Source organism: Paramisgurnus dabryanus, chromosome 21 (genome assembly GCF_030506205.2).
Source record: "Paramisgurnus dabryanus chromosome 21, PD_genome_1.1, whole genome shotgun sequence".
NCBI classification, from domain to species: domain Eukaryota; kingdom Metazoa; phylum Chordata; class Actinopteri; order Cypriniformes; family Cobitidae; genus Paramisgurnus; species Paramisgurnus dabryanus.
The window spans coordinates 26971461-26995149 of NC_133357.1; the positions used below are offsets into that span (position 1 = coordinate 26971461).

General features: G+C 37.6%; 2 protein-coding genes across 5 annotated transcripts; one reads left to right on the forward strand and one right to left on the reverse strand.

The window, feature by feature from the left end:
- The first annotated feature begins 395 nt into the window (after window positions 1-395).
- syn2a (synapsin IIa) lies at window positions 396-9422 on the forward strand. Its single transcript, XM_065282472.2, has 11 exons — window positions 396-848; window positions 4265-4322; window positions 4404-4486; window positions 4871-5027; window positions 5096-5185; window positions 5267-5329; window positions 5398-5540; window positions 6271-6345; window positions 6960-7062; window positions 8502-8639; window positions 8715-9422. Exons 1-11 carry the CDS (start codon window positions 526-528, stop codon window positions 8850-8852), a joined length of 1371 nt encoding a protein of 456 aa, XP_065138544.2. The 5' UTR covers window positions 396-525; the 3' UTR covers window positions 8853-9422.
- Window positions 9423-9603: 181 nt separating this feature from the next.
- raf1a (Raf-1 proto-oncogene, serine/threonine kinase a) lies at window positions 9604-23689 on the reverse strand. 4 transcript variants are annotated; one of them, XM_065286452.1, is made up of 16 exons: window positions 23560-23689; window positions 22241-22410; window positions 22011-22123; window positions 20679-20781; window positions 20423-20580; window positions 20154-20246; window positions 18204-18360; window positions 15268-15354; window positions 13732-13846; window positions 13532-13616; window positions 13259-13435; window positions 13094-13140; window positions 12618-12736; window positions 12408-12539; window positions 11419-11553; window positions 9604-9998 (listed from the first exon to the last, which is right to left on the reverse strand). In XM_065286452.1, exons 2-16 carry the CDS (start codon window positions 22406-22408, stop codon window positions 9858-9860), a joined length of 1830 nt encoding a protein of 609 aa, XP_065142524.1. In that variant the 5' UTR covers window positions 22409-22410; window positions 23560-23689; the 3' UTR covers window positions 9604-9857. The 4 variants fall into 4 exon arrangements, with proteins under 4 accessions (XP_065142524.1, XP_065142523.1, XP_065142526.1 ...); XM_065286451.1 differs by having other exon boundaries at window positions 13732-13849; XM_065286454.1 differs by lacking the exon at window positions 15268-15354.

The following is a 23689-nucleotide window of genomic DNA, read 5'->3' on the forward strand; positions in this document are numbered from 1 at the left end:
CACCGTTTTAGGAAAATATATATATATATATATATATATATATATATATATATATATATATATATATATATATATATATATATATATATATATATATTGGTGTATTGATTACTATTAGGAAAACCATGGTTTTACTACAGTAATCGTGTTTTTTTTAAATTGTAGTAAAACCATGGTTAACTTTCGCAAGGGATTGGGTGAGATGTGGAGTAAATAGTGTAGTGTGCTTAGGTGTGCACACATCATGTCTGTCGTGTCCTCTTATGGTTGCTCTAATGAAAACACACGATGAGTATATTATTTAAGCCGCACGTGTGCTGCAGAACCTCGTCACGAGGAATGTGAGGCTTGGGGGAGGGGAGAGAATCATCTCGTGCAGCACCGCAGAGCTCGTTTCTGATTGGCTACTCACACACTGCTCACTTACATCTCACTGCTCTGAGCCATCTCAGCCTGGCTGAATCCTCTGAATGTAAGAGTGCTGTCGATACCTCCACACACAGCCTCGTCGTCTAATCTGCAGTCATGAACTACCTGCGCAGGCGTCTGTCAGACAGCACCTTCATTTCCAACCTGCCCAATGGCTACATGTCAGACCTGCAGAAACCAGATCCTCCTCAGCCACCCCCTCCTGGAGCAGCATCAGCACCGGCACCAGCTGTGGTCTCCCCGGCCCAGGAGAGGAAGCCCATCCAACCCCAGCCATTAGGAACGGGCTTCTTCAGCTCCATCACCAATGTGGTGAAGCAGACGGCAGCCTCAGCAGGGCTTGTGGATCAAACCGCTGTTCCAGGATCATCCAAGAGACGCAAGATCCTTCTGGTCATCGACCAGCCACAACAGGACTGGTATGAGCAGTATTAGGTTGATTTCAGTTTGGCCTCTTCTCGTTTTGCATCAGGTGGAATTGTTGCAGAGCTGACAACATTACACTTTAATCTTCATTGTCCTGGAAAGAGGTGAAATTATATGGTAATATGAAGCAATAAATCCATTTACTATAAGATGAGTTTTGAAAAGGCATCAAACCCCAGGTGTCTCTGCTTTGCTGTGTAGTCTGTAGTGATATTTGATAAGTGATTGCTCTCGGTAGGGCTTCATTTCAAGGCAAATTAACCATTTAAAATCAATGCTGTTGTTGATTATTTAGACAATTACTGTAAAAAAATATGACAATGGTCACACATACAGTATGAAAGAAGTCATATGTGTTCTGTGCTGATTCTGGTTAGATCTTATGGTGTAAATAATACTGCATGGCAAGTCCATCACTTTAAATATAGCTGTTCTACCATACACAGACATTTCTGATCATTACATTGGTTAACCCCTTAAGACCTGAAATTTTGATTGGTTGATCAGCATATTTATTGGTTTGAATCACAAAACATGTGATGTCCATTCCAGTGGACGCAGGGTCTGAAGGGGTTAAACGGCTGTATTGAATATAATGTCTTATCACTCTTAAATATTCTTTACATATCTTCATTTCAGCACATTTTCGATTTATTTTTGTGTGTTTTGTAGACGTTCATCTTTAGTGATGAACAGAAGTTGATTGTAGTAAGTTTCAGAAATGATTTTTTTATAATCTCACACATACTGTACAAGGGGTGAGGAATGACTTTAAGATATCAGCATCATAAGCCTATTTAATTTTTACACAGTCATTGCTGGATCTAGATCTGATGACTTTACAGTTTTTCACAATTACTTAAACACATTATCTATTGCCAACTTTGCCAACTTTTTGTGGTATTGCCAAAAGTGTAAATTATTTGACAAACCAGGCCACTGAGAATTTGGATGTTGTTTTAGCAATTCAGCAAAAACTGTAATAATCTTTGTTTTATTACATGCCAATGGATTACTAGGTAAATATTTATCAGTGGAATTTAATATTTTGTATGTGAAGCTTCCAGAATTTGGTTGTTTTTACACAGAATGATCCTGTTATTAAACTAAAGAGTTGTGATTACAAAATATTTTTGTGTTGTCAGACTAAACAACAGTGTGACGATAATGCTGATTATAGGTTTAGTTACAGAGTTAAAGGAACACGTCCACATTTTGGAAATTTAGCTTATTCACAGTATCCCCCAAAGTTAGATAAGTCCATACATACCTTTCTCATCTCTGTGCGTGCCGTAACTCTGTCTGACACACCCACTGCTAGCTTAGCTTAGCACAAAGACTGGTAGTAAATGGCTCCAGCTAGCATACTGCTTCCTATAAGTGACAAAATAACGCCAACATTTTCCTACTTATGTGTTGTGATTTGTATAGTCACAGCTTGTACAAATAACAAGGTCATATGAGACACAGGCATCTTTAAACCGTATACATAAAGGGAACTATATTCTCAGAAGGCGAAGCACTTCTACATGGGCGGATTGGGGGTTTCAAGGGTGCTGCGAGCAAATCACTCCACTCCACATTCGTCTTCTAAGAATATAGTTTCCTGTATGGTGACGGTTAAAAGATGGCTGTGTCTCATATGACCTTGTTATTTGTACACGGTGTGACTATATCACAACATATAAATAGGAAAATGTTTGCGTTATTTTGTCACTTATTGGGAACAGTATGCTAGCTGGAGCCATTCACTTCCAGTCTTTGTGCTAAGCTAAGCTAGCGGGGGGTGTTTCAGATGAAAAAGGTATGTATGGACTTATCTAACTGGGGGATATGGTGAATAAGCTAAATTCCCAAAATGTGGGCGTGTTCCTTTAAACAGCATTCTAACCACCACACAGAATTGCAGAAAGTGAACAATTATAAAAACTCAAAGATGAAAATCGTATAAATGTCCTGCAGCTGGAGACGTGCATCTCTTATGAGACATGGCTGACCAATGGAGCAATGAGAAAGTCAGTGGGTGTGGGTCTTGTCTATGTTGTATTTTTGCACATCTCCAGTATGTTTTATATCAGCAGGGCTCCTTCATTTAGTTTGGCTGAACTCACTGTACTGCAACTTTAATCTGCTAATAGCCACTCACCATAGTAAGCAGACAGCTGGACAGAACTCCACCTTCCTCATACTATATATCATCATCTTCCACTACACTAAAACAGTTGTAAACTTTAGTTCAGAAATTTGTAGCGTATCTTTTCAAAATTTGCAAAAAAGAAAAACAAATGAGAATTAGGTGCGTTTCCATCAAGTTGTTCAAGCGAATGACAGTGGTATTGGTAATCAACAGTAAATGTAAATGCCAAACTGAATGCTGTGCACAGATACGGGAAACCCATATCCCATATATGGGAAAAACACAGCTGATACAGTTATACGATCAGTCATGTCGGTTTAATGTTCGCTACGCCAGAATTTATTCTTCAAATGCGTTTCCATCTCCCATTATTTAAATTTACTCTTTATCTCCACCTACCACCTAAAGCGGGCGTTTTTTGGCAAATAAGAGATTTTTGACTATCAAAATTTGGCGTTTCCATTACTAAATTCTTATGCCATACTTTATAATGCACATAAAATCAGGGTTACTGACATACAGTACTACATACAGTCACATTATTTATATGGAATAACATGTAGCTTAACTGAGTTCTCAGTTACATTCCCCAAAAAGAAACAGAAACAATGTTTATTATTATAAGAAGTGTTACAGCTGTAAAATGAAGGTGTAAAAGCTTAATTGATAAAAAATGTTTACATCTGTGAATCAGAAACCTTGAAAACAATTAAGATATAAATAGATCTTCATTGTGTTTATTTTTATCTTCTGGGTTGTGTAACTGTTGTTAAATTATTTAAAGGCACAAGACGTTTTTAAGATGTCAAATAAATCTTCAGTGTCCCCACAGAGTACATATGTAAAGTTTTAGCTCAAAATACCACATAGATAATGTATTATAACATATTGAAATTGCAATATTAAAATGCAATGAGTTGATCTCTGCACTAAATGGCAGTGCCGCGGTTGAATAGTGCAGATTTCAGGGGTGGGATTATTATAATAAGATCCCCAACTGACATCACAAGGGGACAGAGATTACAATATTTTTTCACATGCTTGCTGCGAATGGTATACCAAAACTTTACAAAGTTACTGTGTTGATCTTTTACACATTTTCTAAGTTTGTAGAAGCACTGGCGACCCAATTGTAGCACTTAAACATGGAAAAAGTCTGATTTTCATGATATGTCCTCTTTAAATGAGATGATTAAAGAAATGATCATCATAAAGATTACAAATCAAACTTTAAGGTGGATTTATCAGAGCTTGCTTTCTTATTTTCCACAGGGCCAAACTCTTTAAAGAGAAAAAACTCATTGGCGATTATGACATCAAAGTCGAACAGGTGAGTTCAGTCAAAGTCTTCATACTGTATGTTTATTCTTTCACTTCATTTCAGTGATTGATTGATTCTCTTGTGTTTCAGGCTGAGTTTGCAGATATCAGTGTCATAGCTCATGCTAATGGCTCGTGTCATGTTGTTGTCCAAAATGGAAACCAGGCTGTCAGGTGAACTTCTAATACTTTATACTGCTTGAAGATTTCCAATTATCAGAAAAAATGTGCATTAGGTTTTCTATATTATCTAAACAATATCTATGTGTATTGTGATGTGTAGCTTCAGTCAGTATGAAAGCTAAATGATCACTGTTCAGACAGAAACAATGGGATGTGTTACACATGAGAACTGCATCATCATTATCCCGGGATGTAATAGCATGGTTGAGTTGTCAGTAAGATAGTGTTTCTCTGTACACTTACTCAGATAGCTAACAGCTTTTCTTTAGTTCATGTGTGCTCAGAGTCACATACAAAACTTTAACCATCATTTACATGATTGATATGCTAATATCTTTCATAAGGTAAAGCATATGTAAACATGTGTCCCTACAGGTCATTTATACCTGACTTTGTCCTGATCCGTCAACACGCTTTCAGCATGGCAGAGAACGAAGACTTTCGGGATCTGATCATAGGACTGCAGTACGCTGGCATTCCCAGCATCAACTCTCTGGAGTCCATCTACAATCTCTGTGATAAACCCTGGGCGGTAGGTGAGGACAGAACGTAACAAAATATCTGATTAATGCCTTCAAACTCATCGTCTGTTGTTTGCAGTTCGCTCGGCTGATCGCCACATACAAGAAACTGGGACAGGAGAAATTCCCGTTAATTGAACAGACATTTTATCCCAACTATAAAGATATGGTAAGAGGTTGTTCCACAAACATTTCATATAATGAAGTAAATGTATACTGTACGACTAAATGAGCGTTTGACTCAAATCAGGTGACCATGCCGGCGTTTCCCGTCGTGGTGAAAATCGGACACGCTCACTCTGGTGTGGGAAAGGTAATTCCTGTGAAATTAGTGATGTGGATGTTAAATGTGTTAAGGATCTGACTGTAAGTGTTGTTTAGGTGAAAGTGGAGAACCACACAAAGTTTCAGGACATTGCCAGTGTGGTGGCCATCACTCAGACCTACAGCACATGTGAACCTTTCATTGATCCAAAATATGACATCCGGATTCAAAAGATTGGAAATGATTACAAGGCTTACATGTGAGTAACTTCTGTTTAACGTACAGACATAATAAAACTGACCACAGATTTACTGTTCAGGTCTATGACATAATTCTAAAATAGAGAAAACAGTAACATTTGATGCAATTGTTCAAACATTTGAAACTCTGTGTACACACAAATTTATGTAAACATTTTTAATTAAATGTGCATTGTAACTTTTAGAAGGATTTCTTGAAAGAAATGCTGTATCATTTACATAATCAGTGGTGTACACTCAAATAAATGAAATGTTGGGTTTAATTAAAAATATTATGTCAACAGGTTCCATGCAATTTGTTTAAATAATGTCAACAAACAATAATTTAGTTCATTTTACAAAAGAAGTTTAAGTAAATTTAACAAACCTTAGTAGAGTCAACAAATAAAAATTGAGTTAATTGTACATAAAAAGTTTAATTAATGAGACAAAAAATATGAATAATGCCATTTTATAAACCTTCTTTAATAAGGATTGAATAAGTCCATAACACCGATTAAATCAATCAAAGTGCAGCTGCTCAATACAACTCATCAGATAGACCTTTTTTAATACCGTTTATCAAACAAATCACAAACATATTTGTAATGCAATGTTACATTTTAAACCGTTTGTTTGTTTTATTCCAAAATATATCAGAACAAGTTTATTGACTTATTACACTGAAAAAATGCAACTTGACAGAAAATTTTGGCGTCATGTGATTGACCCACTTGTGTTGTTTTATAGGAGAACATCCGTCTCAGGGAACTGGAAGTCTAACATCGGCTCTGCCATGGTGGAACAAGTGGCTATGACGGACAGGTCTGTTACCTACATTGAAAAAATAATAAAAACACTTTTCTTTAATTTTTGCTTTTGCTATTATTGTTTGGTTTTAATATAAGCACATACAGTATGCAATATAAATATTCCAGGCTATGATATGATCTAAAGTCAAAAATATAACATGTGCTGCAGTTAGTAGTGTTTAATATCAATATTAGAGAGTAATAATGAATGTAATTTATTCTGTATTATACCATGGGTCTGTTGAATGCTTTAATCTGATTGGTTAAGAAGTGTCCATGTGTTGATTATTTTTCTGTAAATGCACACCTGATCTGGCAAATGTCTTAAAATAACCACCAGAGCAATGTTTGTGGTAACCGTGGTATAAGAGGAATAATTCACTCCTGTCGTTTGATATAATGTACACACGCGGTGTAATGGCACTCCGCAACCTTTGGTGTGCACTATTAAAAAAAACTCAACGGCCCTTCATCATTTATTCCTTACTTAAAATGACCTGACCTGCACTAATCCAACAGTACCATTTTAATTCAGTATTTTATTGTAAATTAATTGCATATGTCAAATTCATATTTAAGTCTGTTATGTAAAGTTATATATGACCAAGTTGTGTTATGTTTGTGTAGGTATAAGCTTTGGGTAGATACCTGTTGTGAGATATTTGGGGGCCTTGAAATTTGTGCCGTCAAAGCCATTCATGGCAAAGATGGAAAAGATTACATTACTGAGGTATGTGGTGTACTTCTTCAAAACATCTGCATGCTGTTTTTATAGATATGTCAGATGCTTGACAAAATCATTTCTCGTTTGTATGACATATGGGTCAATGACAAACTCCTAAAAACCTATATTTAAAAAAAAGAATGTAATATATTTTTATGACAGGATAAAGGCGTTTAAATGGTTTTGTTTATTAACATTTGAGAACTATACATTTAAGAATGTTTTTTTTTTTAAATAGACACCCTTCATTTATTAAAATATTTAAAAGCCAAATTATTACTGTAGCTTATTCAAATTATTTAGCTTAATTTTTTTTCTTAAAGGGCATTTATAGCAGTTTGACAACCCTTTGACTTTCTGGTTGCACTTTTACATTTAACAGACATCTGGGGATGCTGCTATAAGCTTTTGCCTGAAATATCACATTGCATGTGATGTAAATACATTTAAATTAAATGTGTTAAAAATAAAATAGCATTTTTTGTAGTTTTATATTGGCTGTACCACCTGACACAGAGCGTTAACCAGCCTACCCTTTACGTTAAAATAGCTATTTTTCAGTATTTGAGAGAGTCTACAATTTATTTTATTCAGCCATAAAGACAAACTGGGCTTTAAAAGTCCCATGATTGTGGTTTTACTACCTTAACATTTGAGAACATACAAATTGTTGGACAAAAGTTTCAATGTTCAAAAAAATAAAATAATAAATAAACTTTAATATATCTACATATATTTGTAAAATTAGTTTATAGGAAATGTTGTAAACATATAAAATAATTCGAAAGTTTCATATATTTCATCTTTAATAATGTATACATAATTTTTTAACAGTTGTCTTAAATTGCTCATTTGTATGTACAGTTGCCCCCCACAAAAATTAATATTTATTATAAAAAATACTGAAGATTTGAACTTAAAAATAGGTTTTATAGAATAAAGGGACATATAAATGTCATTGACCCATATACATATCAAGATACATAAAACATAAACATTTGAGACCAGTGTATAGATATTAGCAGCATCTAGTGGATTGTGAGAAAGCTAGAAGCTATGGTAGCGCCACAAGACAAACATGTCATCGTCTGAGACAACTTAGATATGAAACTCGCTCTGTAGAGCAATTTGTCCTTTTAAGGCTACTGTAGAAACAAAATGGCGACTTCCATGTAAGGAGACCTGTAGTGTATGTAAAAAAATTCTCATTCTAAGGTAATACAAACAATACAGTTCATTATGTAAGGTCTTAATACACCACTGATAGAATAGTTTTGAATATTAAACTGCATTTCTGTCAAGAGATCATTTTAAAAGTTACACAGTGCGCCTTTAATATTTGACAGGTTTATCTCTCAGTAAGGTTTTCCTCATTTCACTTTTATGCTATAACATATTACTTTAATGTAATCCAGTATTACTAATAATTGCACTTATTTGATCAGGTAATGGGTTCGTCGATGCCGTTGGTGGGAGAGCATCAAGCTGAAGACCAGCAGCTTATAGCAGATTTGGTCCTTAACAAAATGCAGCACATTATATCCCAAAAACCCAAGAGACCAACCGCCATTCAGCCCAGACAGGTACATGAAAACACAAACTGTACTAGCAGGATGATTTAAAATGTGTGTGTGATGGGCTGTGTTTGTCTCTTTCAGGATGCTGTTGAGAAAGATGCTGTGGTTGATGTTAAGAACGGCCCATCACAGAAAGCTGCTGCTCCTCAGGGTTGTCTGCAGTACATACTTGACTGTAACGGAGTTGCAGTGGGACCAAAATTAGTGCAGGCAAACTGACTCAAAGTAAATAAAATCCTGACAGAGACCTGAGCTTTTCATTATTGTGATCTTGTGATGATGAAGCTTTTGTTTTTACTGTGGAATGGCTGTTTTCTTTCAGGTTGTATGAGCAAATTGTGCCTACTGTAGTGTTCTGTGCCACTTTCTTCACATGTGCTCGCTACTTTCTTGTCTGCTATCTGTTGCAATTTATAATTCGAAATGCTTTTCTGAAAGTTTGCTGTTGTGTGTACAGTACATACATGCATACACATTAGTATTGAGGTTATATATCATAATTGGACACTTGAATTGCATGAGCAAATGTGTGTGTGTTTAAAAATGAGTGAATTGTGTTTTCTGCTGTTTAAATACACTAAATATTGTCCATACACTACACTAAATCCCATGTATTTGTAAAACCCAGTGGATTAAACTTATATTGCTGTGTATCAGCTGTTTTTAGCAAAAGTGGGGTCGATCCGGTTTACCTTTGTCCTCGTTAAGCCATGTTATTACCAAATAAATAATAAATACTACTAAATGTTATTACTTAATAAATAATAAGCAATAAACATAAAAAATGTACTTTGTGGTTGTATATTCAGTTTCTGACTCTGGTAGCATGTGTCAAGTGTTTCTCTCTCTTTGTACAATGTAACGGCAAACACAACACTTGAAATGACTGAGAGCTTACAGCACAGAAACAAATGTATTCCGTATATCTGATAGCAAACTAAAGCAGTTCAACACTCAATAAACAACAGGATTGACATAATTTAATTTTATTAAAATAACTGATGACCAGTATGTGCTCTGAATCTGTAATAAAACTTTTTTAATGCTAAGCCACATCTATCTCATGAACAACATTCAATAGCAGATCAACACTAGAATGATCTTCAGATGTATAAAAACATTGATTATAACTAACGTAATGATTCTTACAAAAGTGCATTCATCTTTCACTGACATTCATTTCAACACATCTGTGTCTGCTGTGCAGCAGATATTTAAGTCTTTCTAGAAGTTGGGCAGTTTGACAGAGGTGAGCGTGCAGGACGTGATGTCCTCGCCATGAGACGCTCTGTGTAGAGACGGCTCGGACTCACTGCGGTTGATTTTGGGAAGCGAGTGCTGCAGGAGCTCAATGGAGGACAGAATCTGAGGAAAGATAACGTGGAGACAAAATCAGGACAGGTGAAAGATTTTTGTACTTCTTTCTGTCTGAATATTGGACAAAGACACAACCATACACATTTAGTCAGACTTGATGACATAGGGTATTTCCATTGCGATGAATCTTAAATAAAAGTATTGAAGAAGTACACAACTACTGAGACACAAGATATGTTGAGCTGGACACAAACAGAGCATTGCAGGAAGTCTATGATACATCAATATCCTTCTTGTGGATCCCTACAGTTGACTCCACCGGTTGTAGCATAAATGTGTGCATGCCTGCATGTGTGTGTGCGTGTGTTTACTTTAAAGACATCTCAGCAATGTGTGTCTCTAATAGATAGTTATACATAAGGAATAATTGACGACAGGCTGTTAAATTTGGAAAATAATGCACACCCATGGTGGTAATGCGGCACGACGCAAAGTGCTGCTACACTGCGGCTGTGCATTATTTTCAAATAATTCAAAGGATCAGAGTCAATTATCTTGAAACAAAACAATGGTACAGATATATTTGTACTAGTGGCAAGGCTACATTAGGGCCAGGATGGTACTGGCCCAATCAGATTGACAGCCGGCCCACCCACTCAGAATCTCTGCACTTGACACATAGACGCAAAATTATCTTGAAATACCAGAGTCTTGGTAAGATTTATGATAAAAACATTCAGTTATGTCTTATAGTGAATGCAAACAGTTCAGAAAGAAATCAGATGTGAGTCAGTATATGGATCCGTGCTTATTCTGTCTTAAAGTGACAGTACCCTCATAAATCTATGTTTAAGTGCTATAATTGGGTCCCCAGTGCTTTTATCAACCTAGGAAATGTGAAAAAGATCAACCCAGCAACTTAGTTTTGGTAAACCATTCTCTGCAAGCATGTGAAAAAATAGGTCATTGTAATTTGGCTCCCCTGATGATGTCAGAAGGGGATAATTATTATTATTATAATAATACCCCCCCCCCCTTAATCTGCACTATCCAACCATGGCACAGCCTACACCTACACCTACAAAGTGACAATTTTAACATGTTATAATAAATTATCTGTATGATATTTTGAGCAAAAACTTCACATATGTACTCTAGGGACAAAAAAGATTTCTTTGACAGCTTAAAAAAAAGTCTTGTGAAATGTCCCACTTAAGTTTGTGTCATTATGTTAATCAAACAACGGAAGACATAATGAAAATCACTTCTGTAGCTTTAAAAAGATGAATTATATTATAAATGATGTAATTTGAGTAGGCATTAAGGTCCACCTTATAACAGTTTTTTTAAGTTAAGTCAGCTCAAACATGCATTTTAGTCGTTGTCTAGACTTAAACCACCCCTATGTTTTACTCTAAAAAACTGTGATTTTTATGTCATGTACATCATGTGTAAAGTATAAACGTACCTGAGGAAAGAGAGGCCTTTCATCTTTGCATTTCTTAATGCAGTCGGCCACGAGTCTCTTCATGGCTTTAGGACAGCTCTTATAAAGCTTACTTGGGTCTGGAGACAAGAAACCCCGGCCAACCATAAAAATTATCTGAACACAAGCACAGCAAACACAACAGATCAACACACAACTAAAGCGTCTCTCTTCATCAGCAGTGGATTGATGCTTTAAGAGCCCGGAGACAATAAACATGTGCTTCATGACAATATGTGCTTAAAGGGACTGTAAGTAGGATTTACCCCCATCTAGTGGTGAAATTGTATTTTGCATTCAAACGAACAGTGCTCTCTAGCGCCTCGCTTTTCCAAATGCGTGTTGCAACTACGGTAGCCGTTATGTAATCGCTGATCTACTTGTCCGTTTCAGCTGGTTCATGTGTTCTGAATGAAAACGCGTTGGTAGATGCTTTTTGTCCTGTTCTGCTATTATAGTTTATCAATACGGCGAGACGACATGGAAGCCTCCTTGGACTTACCCGTCCAATGTAAGTAAAGAGAAGAAATTCTAAGCTCAGATTACTGGCAGAGGTCATTTGACACCAACGAGGACATATTTAATAATAAAGAAATTGATTATGATTAATAAAACACTTAAAATCCTACTTACTGTCCCTTTAATGTTATAAAAAAGTTGTTATAGTAAAGTTACGTGAGCTGATAAGCCAGCGCAAGCATAGTCAAGCAATCCTTAGCTTTAGCACGTACTGAATGGTATTTACTTGGGAAGGTGTTTAACTATCTCAGCACGTAGATTTACAGACACACATGAATGAAGAGAATAAAAAACACACCAAGAAATTATTTGTATGCAATTCACATTCGCTTATTGAACCGTGGCGGTAGTAACAGAACGGTTTTAATATTATATTGAGATCTGTGTCATCCCAAGAAACCCGTGGACTCTTTTCTTTCTTCCAGAAACATAAATATGGGAAAAATTTTCACCTGATCTCTGCTGGCGATCTGTGAGTAAGGCAGCTCTCCTGTCATCAGCTCATAAAGGACAATGCCGTAAGAATAGACATCTGACTGAAAACTGTAAGGATTGTTGTCCTCCATCCGGATCACCTCGGGTGCCTGGGGGTGATAGTTGCACATGAATAACTCATACGGACACTTCAAACTGAACCGAATCAGAGATATTTAGATGCTGACCATCCAAAGAATGGATCCTGAGGGCTGCTCCACCTGTTGAGAACCGCTCCACCTGGCTTTCACTGTAGCCAAACCAAAATCACCAATCTTCACTGTCAAGCCATCATGTAAGAAGATGTCTGTGTCTGAGTTAAGGTCAAACTAATCTTTACGTCACGTTTAAGTATTAGCTCAGATCGATTGGAACCTCAACCAAAACGGTCCTAAAAAAATCAGGTACTACGTACTGTACCCAGTGAAAAAGCCCCCAAAAGTTAGCCTACCTGACCTGTGGGGTACTATACATTGGAAAAATGCCATTGAACAACATGGAAAAATCAGACCACAGTGCTCCATTGGAAATTAGTATTTGGCACACATTAACACTTTGGCAAGATCTGACTTTCTCTAGAGATTCTCATTTTAGGAACAATGAAAATTGCCAGTACAAAGCTTTTGGAAAGCTCTTACATTTTACGTGTCAATAAAAAGGATACTGTTTGATTTCATGTCACGGTGGATGATATTCTTTGCATGTAGATAGCTGAAAAAACAACATGCAACATGCTCTATTATTATTTTGAGACTGAAGTTAAAGACGTACAGCATCGAGGCAGAAAAATCCACAACGGCACATGAACTGCCGGGATGTTGGGACTCACTCCATGCCCTGAGCTGTCTGTCTGGCGATATCTATCAGCTGAAACAACTGAAAGTTCGTCTCCTGCACATGTAGGTGTTTGTAGAGACTGCTGCCTTCGCACCACTGCGTCACAATGGCAAGATTGTCTTTCGTCATATAGCCCATAAACAGCAGGATGTTGACGTGTCTGGTTTTCCTGTTATCACCAAAATCCAAGAGGATTCAAACATTCAGAAACAGGCTACATACACAAAACACTTATGTTAATGTAACAGATATATTAACAGTTTACCTGAGAACTGCAACCTCGTTGCGGAAAGCTTCAAATTGCTCTGGTGTTGGTGTGGTGACTTTTAATACCTTCACGGCCACATCACCTACAGCATATTTTTATGGAAGTTCAAAGAATTATAAACTAGAAATTTCAAACAGGTTTGCAAGATTGTAGTGATGCTAAATACCACCGATTAATCAAAAAGCAAAACTTCTCACCGTGCCATTTCCCTTTGTAGACGGTTCCAAAAGAGCCTGAGCCAATCCTACCCTGCAGCATGACCTCCTTACCTTCAATCTCCCAGTAATAAGTTGAGTCTCGCTTATCCCGTGGCTGCTGGAAAACAATGACTGAGATTAGTTCAGACACTCTAGTTAAATGCTGTGTGTCATTGGTGTAACAGTGTGTCTTAATAATGGGTACCAGCAATTTTCTGTATATGCAGAAAAAGAGGGGACCTAGCACAGATCCTTGAGGTACCCCATTGCAACATATGATATGATTATGACACAGCTCTCCCACAAGATATTCTAAATATCTAACTCTGATTTGCACTGGCAAGGTCGAGGTCCTATGAGGCCCATCACTGATAGCAGGCTAGTTAGTAGGAACCCGTGATTGTAGACCAGTAGTCCAGCAGAATATATAATCAAGATTTTTAAGCAAGCCACCGAGCTTGAGTGACAGATAGCAAGGTAATATCAGTTGAATGGTCACTTGTAAAACCTGACTGATTTAAAAAAATCAAATAAATACTGCTGTCGTTTGTTCAGGCTTTGATTTTAGAACAAACACAACTGCATTCTCTTTCTGTAGATGCAGCTCTGTGCACATGAAAGAAAGCACGTTTGGAAAGATCTGTTAATTTAAACCACTGGGTAAAGCTTTAATAGTGGTAAAAGTGCCAAAGCAAAGCTGTAAAGCTCTAATTGTCACACAGGTGATGTAACACCGCATCTGCTCCAATAACACTCTTGATCTACAAAAACACTATCACTCGCATCTAAAAAATCAATCATGTGCAAACCAGTTAAGCTTTTTAGTTTTGATTTGCCGCTCATGAATAATACAAAACAGCTTTGAAAAGTAGACAGAAACAATAGTAAAGTGTGAGTAACTCCATGATCAACACCTCACAGCACCGGTCACATTTATAATATCTATCTCTACAGATCTGTCTGTTATAGTTCCTATCTTATTGAAAGATTTTTCCACTATAGGAATACAAATGGCAATAGTAAAAATTAGGGCTGTAACCATTAATCGTGCAAATGCGCATTTTCTTAATGAATGAATTTTAACTATATTATGGTGAAATCTCGGTATGGCCCAAAGCCAGGGGGCGCTCTCGTGCAGAAACTCCCTTTGTACCACAGAAGAAGTAGCATTACAAACGCTATTCCAGGAAATGTCTAGAAAAATATATTTCTGTTCTTCAAATTTTTTCAGGTATTTTCATGATAATAAAGAATACTTTGAATGTTTAAAGAGTGTTGCTCATAATGATTTTTGATTGATAAGGACTTCGTACTGACCAAAACACCGTAGTACACACACAAGATGTGCATGAAACACAGAATTGATTTAAATTTGATTCTGAATCAATTTCAGACAGGCATTTTTAATGGGACACGTGACTTATCGTTACAGCCCTAGTATAAATATAACTTCAAATTGTTTGTTTTGATTTTAAGAGTAAAACATGACTTTTTAGGAACAAAATCTACTAAATGACCAGAGTTCAGAGAGCTTACACTTTTGACTTTGTCTTGCGTGTTGACAGGTGCTCGCTCTCTTGAGGCTGGGGCAGGTAAATTATTCTGACTCCAACCTGTTGGGATCTGACATTAAAAACCAAAGTGAGTTTACCCAGGGTTCTGTGTGAAAAGCCCGTAAAACATACACACAACACTTGAAAGTGGTCAAGCTCCTGTTTTATAGTGCACAGTAGGGTCTTACTGAAGCAATAAACTTAAATATCAAAGCAAACAGCCATGAAATGGCGCTTTTCCATTGCATAGTACCCCACGGTTTGGTTTAGTTTGGGTCAGGTCAGCTTACTTTTGGGAGCTTTTCCATTGGGTGCAGTACATAGTACCCGATACTTTTTTTTGTACCACCTCGGCTGGGGTTGCAAGCGACCCGAGCTGATACCAAACGTGACACGAAAACACTGAAGATCACTGATTGGTCTGAGAGAATCGCCACTACCAGCGTCATTGCTATAATGTAAAAGATTAGCTTTACCTCAGTGCTAGCTTGCGCTGTCTCGAGTAAAAATTTTGTCATCTGTGCTCTGCTAAAAGTTCCCAAACTCCCTTTTATCGATGAAAAACATCCACAGGTTGAGAATCAGGGACACCATAACAGTTTTTTCCAAACTTGCAGTTTGTGGCGGAACATTCGCGACGAGCACGTCAGTATTATATACGCTAAAATGCAACTTCAATGAGGCTCAGCGGAGTGTGTCAACTAATGACGACACGGGTGTTTAAACCGAAACTGTCTAGAGAGATAGAGGTAACCTTAGTGATAAACGTGATGTGCAAATATCTATTTGTGGTGGCCAATTTTAATTATGTGGCAGACTGAGAAATAAATAAATGGATGGGAATGTACAACAACGCTCTCACGTGTATGATGTCACAGCAGTATGCAGCGTAAATATAACGACACGCCTATAATCCCTCCCACTGCGAAGTGATACCAAACTCGATGGAAAAGCTAACCACACCAAATGGCGCTTTTCCATTGCATAGTACCCCACGGTTTAGTTTAGTTTGGGTCAGCTTACTTTTGGGAGCTTTTCCATTGGGTGCAGTACGTAGTACCCGATACTTTTTTTCGTACCACCTCGGTTGGGGTTCCAAGCGACACGAGCTGATACCAAACGTGACGCGAAAACACTGTAGGTCACTAATTGGTCTGAGAGAAGCGTCATCGTTATGATGTAAATATTAGCTTTAGCTTACGTCATCTTATGTTAAATAATACACTAACAATTTTTATAGATCACATTTTCTTTTTTTAAGGATACTTGTTTTTAAATTATTTCAGTACTTTGATTTTGTTGTCATTTATGTAACGATCTCGGAAGTATTTCAGATGTTTATTTTTGTTATTTTATAATTTAAACAAAACTTTTTTGAAAGAATAGAAAACATTTTTGTTACCATCAAGATTTTACTATTTATGCTAAACAAGCCAATATTTAAGAGCCCCTATTTTCTATTTCACGATATTACATTTCCTTTGGTGTGTAAGTGTGTATAAGTTCATGTTAACTGCAAAGGTACAAACCCAAAGTAAACAATGACACAAGTTATTGTTACAAAAGTAAATCTTTTATCTTCGACTACAACAAACACGCGGATTGTAGGCAACGGTTTACTTCCTCGGCCTGTTGATGTGGACACGACGGTCATTATCATAACTGCGCCTGCTTCCGATTCACAGCCTGTAAGTAGTTTTCATATTTAAAGAATTTACTACTGACTTAACCATGAATCAATCATAAGTTGTGTGCAGTACAGAGTAGCACTTGTTGTTTGTTGTTTCTACGATCACAAATGCAGACATGGTCTTATGTTTTAGTATCCTACGTTACCAATCTATTACGTCCTGCTTATGCCGTACTGGCAAAGTTGATCGATCAGCTTGGTCATCTGCATTTTCTGGATCAGATTCGGCTTGTATTGATAAGGTAGTGAAGGCAATATTAACTCCTGATGGAAGGTGATCTTTCAAATATGGTAAAGAGCGTCACATTTCGGCCAGACGCTTGAGTTATTCAGTCGGCCAACGCACTGGATAGCTGGCCAATCAGAGGACACCATGCTTTTCAGATCAATGAGCTTTGTAAAAATCGACGCTTTTCAGGCAGGGCATAGAGGAGCAATAAAAATGTACGGTACGTAGAAAAAGATGTTTTTTAACCATGCAAACAAATTGTATTACACCAAATACATAAAAAAGCGTTGTTTGTAACAACATAATAGTGGCTCTTTAAGATAAATGTACAATCGGTACAGACGGTAATCAGCATGAAAGATGAAAGTGAAGCACAAATAATCAATTTACGCTCTTATAGTGTTGGACACACATTGCATGATTTTAGAAACAGATTTATGAAAATTGCCAAAAAAAATGGCTGAAATCTGAGGTAAATCAGTGCTTGGTCACCTGAGTGATAATCATTATCAACAACGATAATCAAAAAGATCTATGTTTACACAGATCCTTGAAGATGACTACATCTGCTGTCTTAAGTATGACAGGCAGTAGATGGCCATGTTACCATGTAAAGAAACACTACACGCCTGTGCACATACGCAATTGTTACAGAGAAATAAATACAAACAATCAAGACAGCGAAAGCAGGAGTTTTGTATAAATGGACGATGAGGTAGATTTTTTTACAACAAGTGACCCTAACTACAAAGCACCAAAATTTGATAAACATTGTTGGAGAAGTGTTAATAAAATCTGTATCATGAGTAGCAAAAACACAGTCCTCTAAACCACCTCTGTTGTTTTGCTTATACTTGTTCATGCCTATAGACTAAATAAATACATGACGTCACCATTATTACAGATTCACACATGTGTTATTTACATGGAGGCGATTGACATTGCTATCAAAAATTTGCATTTTGAAACCCATCTTCAAAAAAGTTTGGTTTATCATTACCTCAATCTGAGAGCTGTCAACATTGATTGAACTGCTGACCATGTGGACATTGGGTGTAGAGGTAGACCGCAGTCTCTGGGTCAAAGCCGGTCCAGTGGAGGCATAAGAGCTGGCGTAACTGAAGACTTGAGATGATGTTGAATGTCTGTACACTGAGCTAATGAAAACAAATGAGCAATGAATACACACACAAACAGACATCTTATATCTGACAATGAGTCTTTAGTCTTAATAAACTGATCATGTGTAAAGTTAAGTTATCAGGGAAAACTCAGCTTAAGCAAAATTTAACCAGCATTACAGTACATTCCTGTCCATTTCCCTGATTTCGCATGGCATGTAAATGCCTTAACACGCTTTCTTGTAGAATTGTGTCCATGTGTAAAACATAAATGTCACAAACGAAAGTCACGCATAAAAGTCTGCTCTCGACTCATGCAGTTGATGAAGAAACTGCAATATAAAAACCTCATGTAAGATTTACAGTATCTGTAGATATGAAAAGAGATACAGCAGTACAGCTTTAGGCAGGACTATAGGTGTTTGTTTTTTTCAACCCCGGGGAGTCAGCCAACATTGGCATAACTTAGCACCCCTTTCTATACATTACATCATTAACACGCTCGCTTGTAAAGTTTATTCATAACCGCTATATTTTGCTACTTATGTTGTCTGTTGATTTTTCTGTGTTTTACCCTGCTTCTATTAATCTAAAGCTGCTTTGATACAATTACCTATTGTGAAAAGCGCTATATAAACAAAATGGAATTGAATTATATAACGTCACTGCCTGTGAGAATCCTGACAAATCTCCAAATCAAGTGAAAACACAGAACTGTATAGCTGGTTTATTGATTTGCATGTAAATGCATGAAAACAGTTTTCTATAGTATATTTTGATAGATATCTGCTTGTTTTGCACATGTAAACGCATGTGATTTGTCCAAAATAGTGATGGAGACACCAGTTTGCTCACACTTCAGGTCCTGACCTAAAGTTTATAAAATACAAACGCAGAGGGATTTAATTTATTATAGACGGTTTCTGCAGTAACAACATAAACAAGCGGTTTTCGTGGTCAACACGTAACTTCCGGTAAACTCCCCTAAGAATAAATAGCAACAACGTACTTTAAACGTAGCTTATTTATATAACAAGCTAAATAAACTACACCAAGGAAACCAAACCATTTGTTATTTACGACTAGGTATTTGTTCAGGAGTGTTTAGCAACTAGTCAGACCATTAAAAAAAACTGAAACCGGAAGTAAAGTTCGGACCAGACGCGTATCGTGTCACCGCACGTGTGCGTCCGATGAAACCGTCAATAGGTCAAGCTGAATCAGCTTAGCTCAAAATCAATGTTTCAACAGATTGCACCTACTGGGTTTATCTCCAAACACTTTAAAGCAACCGATGTGTAAAGGGTTCATAATAGTTGTGCGTAGGTCCTATGGCGTAGGTTACGTGTCGTTTACATATATACTTAAGCGTCTTCGTCGACGTGCAAACACATGCAGACCGCTGGTAGGCAGTATCCATGCGTGTAACAACAGTAGCAGCTTGGCCAGTGGTTCAGTGGTTCAAGTAGGTTGCCTACAAATCGGAAGGTTGGTGGTTCAATCCCCGGTTCTACTTGACCAAGTGTCGAGGTGTCCTTGAGCAAAAAACCTGAGCCCAACTTCTCCCGACGAGCTGGATGGCGCCTTGCACTGTTAAAAATTTGCGAGGTGCACGTCAGGCTATGGGATAACCTACGGCATAGACCTTACGCACGACTATAACATGGGCTTTATTTTTTTCTTCTGCAGATTATAAAATACAGTAAAGATGATAGTGACTGATAGTCACACCCAAAGTTTATGAAATCTCTTGTGCAACAAGCATCAGAAAGTGTGCGAGATGACACTGGAAGTGACAATAATCACCAACAGAGAAAATCAACAGATACCTGCCGGGAAGTCTGCTCATGGATTCCCTCATTCTCCGTGACGTCAGTGAAGGAAGAGACGGAGTCACACTTTCACCAGGAGTTGGAAACAATCTGTCAAACATTACATACATGTAAAAAGAGATCGTTTTGAGGAGGGGAGGAGATTTGCATTTTTGATTAAAGATTATGAGGCCACATGAATTCAGACATGTTTAAGTAATGTTTCCGAAGGATAATTACAATAATCTTAAATCAACAGACAGTCAGATAAGAGGTTTGACACGTACAGAAGTTGTCTGATGTTGCTCCAGTCCACACACATTGTGGGAACTCTGGTGCTACAGTGCTCATGGAACTTATAACCACACGTCTGACACCGGAAACCATTTAACAGGAACTTCTGACATATATCACAGAAAGCCAATTTCAGAAAGGTTTTCCTGACCTGCCGACAAAAAGAAAGGCTCAGGGAAAGAAGCAAAGAAAAGGAGTATTCACTTATTTAACACATGTGTGCATGAACAAATCTTCTGTAGCACTCACAAAGTTGTGTGTAGTTAAGGGAACGTGATTTAAAACCTCCACTAGCAGTTCTTCTCCAATCAATGAGATCGAGTCTGTGTTCCAATCCATACGAGACTTCTTACTGTAAAAATCAAACATTCATCTGATGATGTGTATATAATTATTAGGGGTGGCACGGTCCATGAAAAAAATCCGAACCGTTCGGTTCGCTTGTCTCGGTTCGGAGCGCGTGTGTACCGCACGGTTCAACGGTTCATGGCATGCGCAATGTAGTCTCATGCCCTGTATGTGACCTCAGATAGCGTGTTTCCCTTTCGCGCGAAAGAAGAGGTGACTGGTTTGGAGTATTAACGTTAAGTACTGCGGGTTATGTTACGTGTAGAAATGGCAAGTGGGAGAGAAAAGGAAGTCTGCCCGCAGTTGGAGGATGCGCCAGCGTCGTATAAGTTTGGTGTGTGGAAACATATTTTTATTTCATGTTACCTATGATGACAGCGGAAATAAAACAATAGATTGAACTGCAGTCTATGGGTTGAATGTGCTCGAACCGGCTCGAACAGCCACAGGAGACCGCCTTCTCTCCGACCATTTATCTTATCTGAGGTACTGTTTTACGTCTTTAGCGCTATTTTTAGCCTTTCATTGATAAAATTAAAGCGGCTGATTTCCGCGTAGTTTCATTTTGCTAGCGTGTGAAAGTTGCGCGATCTTATTTCATAAATTGCCCCTCAAAGTAATCAGGACAGAAGTGGTCAAAAGTGGACAAAAGAGACAGATTTAAATATTACAAGTGTAAGTCAAAGGTTATGTTTCTCTCTCGTCCACATAAACTCTCAGTATTAAAGCAGCCTCTCAGTGATAAATCTAAGAGTTACACTGAATTTGGCATTTTAATAAATGCAAGTTATCTTTGTGTGCTAAAAATGCACATAAAGTTCATGTAGATGGCAATACACATTCTCTTTTTTGCCAAATAAATGAAAAGCATGTTGAAATCATCAATGTCTTCCCTCTTGCTCTATCAAAATCTCATCTGGCTTTCCTCAGGGATGGTCCCAATAATGTGCTTAAAGTCAAATTCAGTTTGTGCATGATTACATGATATAACTTTTTTTTTAATACTGTATCCTAAATTATGGATAATTAATACATTAATAAGATAATACATTTCTGGAGTGTTAAAAATGTAAAGAAAAAATAACAACAAGAACCGTACTGAACCGAGAACCGTGACCATAGAACCGTGATACGAACCGAACCGAGGGTTTTGTGAACCGTGCCACCCCTAATAATTATATGTACTGTATGAAGTGTTGTGTTTACACAGATGGGTTAGTCAAGTGATCTGACCTTCTCTGGCCTGGATGTAGACTGAAGACCGCACAGCATTCAGGCTGAAGACCTCGAACCTTCAGAGCTTTAATCAAACAGTTGTGTAGCGTCACACCAGGACGCACATTCACCTGTGGTTTCAATGCCAATATTACAATGGGTTAATTTTACATTTGACTACAAGACCACTGATAGATGGAGTGTATTACTACTTATAAAGCCCTATCAGTGTACAGATGCTCTCTCACCACCGTGCGCTGATGGTTGGGCAGGAAGACTCGTATGGTTCGACTTTTAGAGTCATCCGATCGGTGTCGAGTACATGCTGATTCTCGCATCATTACAGGACTCTCAAACCCTGAGTTCTTCATACTGTGACCATTGCTGATGTTTCTCCGGACTCCCTGAAGCTCCATCACTTTAAACACAAATCATATTTGTTACATCAGTAATACATCTGATCCTCCAGTAAGCTGTGATGTATCATGAGTTTCATGAATATCCAACACAATGCCATATTATCTACTAAACTATGAACTGAGGACCACAGGAGTTTATGAAAGTGATTATGGGCAGGGTTGGGTAAGGGCAAGGGCCTCACAATACGATATGTATCATGGTACATGGGCCATGATACAATGTATCATGATACGATACAATACATTGCAATACTTGCAAAAATGTAAAAAATAGAGCTGATTTTTTTACTTTTTAAAGCCAAAATGCTTCCACACGTCAGCTTATTTTCTGCCTTTTTCTCACTCCCGCTTATTGACATTGAATGACAGTCAATTGGACAGCGACAACTACAGCAGCGGTGGAGGAGGTTGTTCGACACACACAGAGGGATTTGATGGGTTTTTAAAAATATTGATAGTATAGATTGAAATATCGATACACTGTCGTGGAAAAATGTATCATGATAGTCAGCTGTATCGATATTTTTGCACAGCCCTAATTATGGGCTGGTTATCTTAAGCCAGGACTAGGCCTTAGTTTAATTAGGAAATATAAGTTATTATAACACATGCAAAACAATATTTGTGTATTTGAAAATTTCAGTGTGGACAGCTCTTACAGTTATTCTAGTCTAAAACTAGTCTTATTTCTGTCTGGGAAACCGCCCCAATTTGTTAACACCAACTAGCTGTATCTCCTCTAGATCTAGACATCACATCCTGATAAATCATCAACCAACCATGTTACACACGCACACAAAGATTAACGTTATCAGCTTGTCTCACTGTTCGTTTTGGTGGTGCAGTTATAAAAGACATTCATAAACAAAGACATTCATGATTTAGTGTAAACTTATCAAATATGCGCAATAAATGTTGAAAATGTTATTGCTGTAGATAGGAAGGTCACAATCTGTACATAAGCGAGTTGTTTACAGTTACACAATTGTCGTGCTCATCTGAGGCCTTTTCTTTACTTTTCTTTAACTATTAAACTAATAACTAACTTCGCAAAATAACTTTGCGCACATCGCAAATCCAAAGTCTTGACACGCGTACCACAAATACACAACACAACATAAAGTTAACAGCAACAAACACTGACTCACCACATAAACTTTCAGTAGATCCGCCATGAGTTAAAGACGCGGTGATGACGTCACTCGGCCGGCAATGAAAAAAGACGATGACGCCTGCCGCGCGCGCACGCACGCGCACACATCAGACTTTTGGTTGTTG

What these genes read in the sequence shown, in the direction of transcription:
- syn2a (XM_065282472.2), top strand. Translation starts at nt 526, where the DNA reads ATGAACTACCTGCGCAGGCGTCTGTCAGACAGCACCTTCATTTCCAAC. An exon ending in AATGGAAACCAGGCTGTCAG is followed by an intron (nt 4,487 to 4,870) that starts GTGAACTTCTAA and finishes GTGTCCCTACAG; the next exon opens with GTCATTTATACCTGACTTTG. An exon ending in GAAAAGATTACATTACTGAG is followed by an intron (nt 7,063 to 8,501) that starts GTATGTGGTGTA and finishes TTATTTGATCAG; the next exon opens with GTAATGGGTTCGTCGATGCC.
- raf1a (XM_065286451.1), bottom strand. Translation starts at nt 22,408, where the DNA reads ATGGAGCTTCAGGGAGTCCGGAGAAACATCAGCAATGGTCACAGTATG. An exon ending in CAGACAGCTCAGGGCATGGA is followed by an intron (nt 13,141 to 13,258) that starts GTGAGTCCCAAC and finishes TTGTTTTTTCAG; the next exon opens with CTATCTACATGCAAAGAATA. An exon ending in AAAGGCCTCTCTTTCCTCAG is followed by an intron (nt 9,999 to 11,418) that starts GTACGTTTATAC and finishes ATCTTTCCTCAG; the next exon opens with ATTCTGTCCTCCATTGAGCT.